Source organism: Rhea americana, unplaced genomic scaffold (assembly GCF_003343005.1).
Source record: "Rhea americana isolate MKP2758 unplaced genomic scaffold, rheAme1 scaffold_189, whole genome shotgun sequence".
In the NCBI taxonomy this organism is placed as follows: domain Eukaryota; kingdom Metazoa; phylum Chordata; class Aves; order Rheiformes; family Rheidae; genus Rhea; species Rhea americana.
Genome location: NW_028186027.1, coordinates 701,395 through 705,240, shown reverse-complemented (window position 1 = coordinate 705,240; position 3,846 = coordinate 701,395). Strand labels below are relative to the sequence as shown.

At 49.5% G+C, this 3,846-nt stretch overlaps 1 protein-coding gene across 1 annotated transcript; it reads left to right on the top strand.

Annotated features, from left to right (window-relative positions):
* Positions 1-146: 146 nt before the first annotated feature.
* On the top strand, positions 147-3,543 carry TAF11 (TATA-box binding protein associated factor 11). The gene is made up of 5 exons (XM_085302223.1): positions 147-389; positions 493-632; positions 1,025-1,112; positions 1,507-1,603; positions 2,808-3,543. Exons 1-5 carry the CDS (start codon positions 183-185, stop codon positions 2,936-2,938), a joined length of 663 nt encoding a protein of 220 aa, XP_085158349.1. The 5' UTR covers positions 147-182; the 3' UTR covers positions 2,939-3,543.
* Positions 3,544-3,846: the final 303 nt, after the last annotated feature.

The window sequence follows — 3,846 nt, the reverse complement described above, 5'->3', positions numbered from 1 at the left end:
CCCAGCCCTCCCCGCCCGCTCTCCCAGTTCCTCCCAGTTCCCCCGGCCCCATCGCTCGCCCCCGAGCGGGCCTCGTTGCCGTGGCGACAGGCCCCGCCCCGCCGCCGCCGGCCAGGCGCGGCCCTTCGCGGCAGCCGTAGCGGTGGCGTCATCAGGAGGCGCCGCCGCCGCCGCGGGCAGCGATGGCGGAGCCCGGCTCGCCGGGCTGCGAGGAGCTCGGGGCTGCTGCTTCCGCCCCGGAGCCGCCCCCGGCCGCCGCCTCTTCGTCTTCCCCGGGCCCCGGAGCGGCGGCTGCGGAGGAGCCGGAAGCCGCGGAGGCGGCGGCTGAGGGCGAGGCGGGAGAGGCTGGCGGGGGCGGCGAGCTCAAGGCGGAGGCGCAGACGGGGGAGGTGAGGCCGGACCCGAGACGGGAGCGGGAAGGGGCCGCGGGGCCGCGGCGGGCCGAGGAGGCGGGAGCGGGGCCGCCGAGCCGAGCCGTGCGCTTTCGCCCAGGTGCGGAGCGCCGAGGGCGAGGCGGTGGACGGGGAGGACCCGAGCCTGCAGCCGTGCGCGGCCAAGAAGGTGAAGCTGGAGCTGAAGGAGAGGAAGGAGAAGAAGCACAAGGTGGATGAGGACGAGATCCAGAAGATGCAGTAAGTGGTGGCGCTTCGGGCCGGGCGGCGCCTCCCGGGCTGCTCRGAGGAGGAGGAGGAGGCTGGTGCTCAGTCGGGCACAGCTTGCTGTGCAGTTCGCTTCTAGACRTGTGGACTGCATAATGAACCCTTAATTGCTTTATGAGCCTGTTCCTGATGATTTCTCTAGTTCTTTCCAGACTTCTCCCCTCCTGAATGGGCCTGGCTGTTTTGCATGTAAGTTCTAGCACAGATGGAACAGTCTTTCCATTTCTGGCTCTGTTCTGTACTGCAGGAGGTTTGGGGTGACAGGTTCTGCAGGACTGTTTCAGCAGGCAGTTTTATTATTATTATTATTATTATTATTATTATTATTATTTTGTTCTGTAAATGACCAATTTTCTCCACTCCAGAATATTGGTCTCTTCCTTTTCTGAAGAACAATTGAATCGTTATGAGATGTATCGCCGGTCTGCTTTCCCCAAAGCTGCTATTAAACGGGTATGGTTTTAATAATGTTTTGTTGCAGGGAAAAGCTATGAGCAAAGTGTGTCAGGGTAAAAGGCTGAGCCTTACCCAGCCTGGCTGTAGGCTGGCAGACCTAAGGCTGTGTGAGAGCCGGCTGTGCTGTGTGTGCAGGCTGCGGATGTACCTTCTCTTCCAGCTGCTTGATTTAGCCTTTGTGGCCGAGACTGTTGTCCTCAGATTAGTTTACCTGATTGTGTTCTAGCTTAGGGAATTTGTGTGGTTTATGTAGTCTAAACAGGACTCTGCCAGCCCCTCTTAATTGAAAGTGGTGAGGGGCCATGGGGCAACAGATATAAGCAATTGCTGGTAGCTTTACTATTGCTGTGTGTACTTCATTCAACTGACTGTCTCCTCTCTGCTTGTCAAGCTGATCCAGTCAATTACTGGCACCTCTGTCTCTCAAAACGTGGTTATTGCCATGTCTGGCATTTCCAAGGTCTTCGTTGGGGAGGTGGTGGAGGAAGGTAAGTGGTATATGTTACTGTGGAATAAAAGGCTAAAAATACAGTGGTAAATTCATTGCTTAAAACCAAGCAGAAGGATATGAAACAAGACTAGGAGTTCTAGTGGTTCACAATCCAGGACTCCTGCCTAACATRCTGTCCTGCAAGACCCTCTAAGACTTTCAGGAGCTGCCAAAGACTACTGTTAAGAAACTGAGGGATGAAGCATACTTGTCCACAGCTCGTTTTAATGATATTAATGTTGTTATCTGTGAGCCRATACAGGTAGACGTTAGGGACCACTGACCTCCCTTTTTATCTCCTCAAAGGAAGATAACCTTGACGTTCTTGCTCCACAAGTCAACCTGGGAGCAGGCTGCAGTAAGGCACTCAGTATCTTTTGCTAATGTTGCAGTGGACAACAAATTCAGCCAGATGGGAAACAAGTTTTTAGGCCTCCTACCTGTAAGATTCATGTTTTAAGCAATGAGCTGTGATCTCTTTAGGATATCCTGTAGAAGGCTGACCCAGATGAGTACCTTTTTTATTATTATTATTATTCATGTTCCCGGAGGAGATACTATTTGTTCATGCTATCTGCTCAGTATAGACTTGTCATGTCTATACTGTGCGGCCTGTATGTGCAGGGATTGTCTTACCTGGGATGATGCAGCTTGGCAGTTTGCCTGCTGCAGCTCCCTGTATTATCTGAGGTGGCCTGGATAAGCAGCTTCACTGCTGTACTTAATTGCTTCACGTCCTTGGCAGGAGGTGTAAATGATGCTTACTCTAACTGATGGAAAAGGAACTGGCCTGCAAGTCCATTGTAAATGGTACCTTCTTATTGCTTCTGCACATAGTGACTCCAAAATATAAACCCAAACTGGGGATGTTTTTTCCAGTGGAAGGCTTAAGATCATAAGGCATTGCCAAGTTTCGGCATGACTTAAACTAGCATATTCCATAGTAGCTGGAGCTGCTGGAAAAGTGGTTTATTCTTGTCTAGTGCCAATGCTTTTAGGACTAATTTTCTTTTAGTCAGAGAGCCACATAAGGCAGTTTCATTCTCATATGTCATTAATAAAATGAGCTGTAAACTCTGAAGAAGTTACCTGTTGCCTTTAAAATTAAAGCTCCAACTCTAGGAGTTTTTTCAAGTATCATCTGTTAAGAGACTGGCTGAGTTTAGCTGTCCTGCTCATGTGAACTCTTGTTTTTTATTTAGCACTGGATGTATGTGAGAAGTGGGGAGAGCTGCCACCTCTACAGCCCAAGCACATGCGAGAGGCAGTGAGGAGGCTCAAGTCACGGGGACAGATACCCAATTCCAAATATAAGAAAATCATCTTCCACTGAAATATCTCAAAAGCAGCGAGAGAAGACAGAAGTTAAAACAAGCTTCCAGTTGGGTACTGTGCAGCGGAGCTATGAGGCTTAAGCACTTCAAGCCTCTGTTGTTGCCTGCCCATATTGTTCTYCAAGAGCCTATAGGAAAACAAACCTTGATGCTGAAGTTGTGCTGTGGTTTGTTTCTGGTTTACAACATGTAGCCATTAATACTTCAGGCATGGTTGATGGGGTGGGAGGGCAGGGGAAAAAGTGCTGCGGATGAAGCTCGGAGTACCTCTGTGTAAAGTAATACAGTTGTCTCCGATTGTGGTATTGGAGCCTCCCCTTCAAGGAGCCTGTAACCATTCCACTGCGTGTAGACCTTCATTTAAGCTACCRTGGTGAGGCTTCCTGAAGTAACTGCTGGAGTCTGGCTTGTGATCTTAGCAATATGCTGGAGCAAGCAGCAGCCAAACTATGGACTAGAGGCCTCAACAGTCCAGCGATGGGAACCATCAAGGTCTTCAGTGTATTTACCCAACAGGATCTTGCTTTCTGTTGACATTGATGTAGTGGTGTCTAGGTACAGAAGTGTCTTTTTGTACATTAAATTTGTTACTGTTTTTATAGTCTTGCTGGGATGTGAATAGCTTCTTTCTCTCCGGAGAGAGCAACAAAATACTAATTGTGTAATTGTGTTTGTGTGATTCCAAGTAGGGAGAGTGCAATGTGATGAGCTGTCTCGACCAACCCCAACATGTTCATGAAGCTTCACTTTGCCTCTGGCAWGTATTGTTCTATTAGCATAAGCCAGGGAGTGCATGCTGAAAGCTGATGCTGAAGTCAGTTTTATGGAATTGTCTATAAAACAATATAATTAAGCATGTAATAGGAGTACAGAAACTATGGAGGGAAAGGAAAAAAACATGCACCAG

What these genes read in the sequence shown, in the direction of transcription:
- TAF11 (XM_085302223.1), top strand. Translation starts at nt 183, where the DNA reads ATGGCGGAGCCCGGCTCGCCGGGCTGCGAGGAGCTCGGGGCTGCTGCT. An exon ending in CGGAGGCGCAGACGGGGGAG is followed by an intron (nt 390 to 492) that starts GTGAGGCCGGAC and finishes GCTTTCGCCCAG; the next exon opens with GTGCGGAGCGCCGAGGGCGA. An exon ending in TGGGGAGGTGGTGGAGGAAG is followed by an intron (nt 1,604 to 2,807) that starts GTAAGTGGTATA and finishes TTTTTTATTTAG; the next exon opens with CACTGGATGTATGTGAGAAG.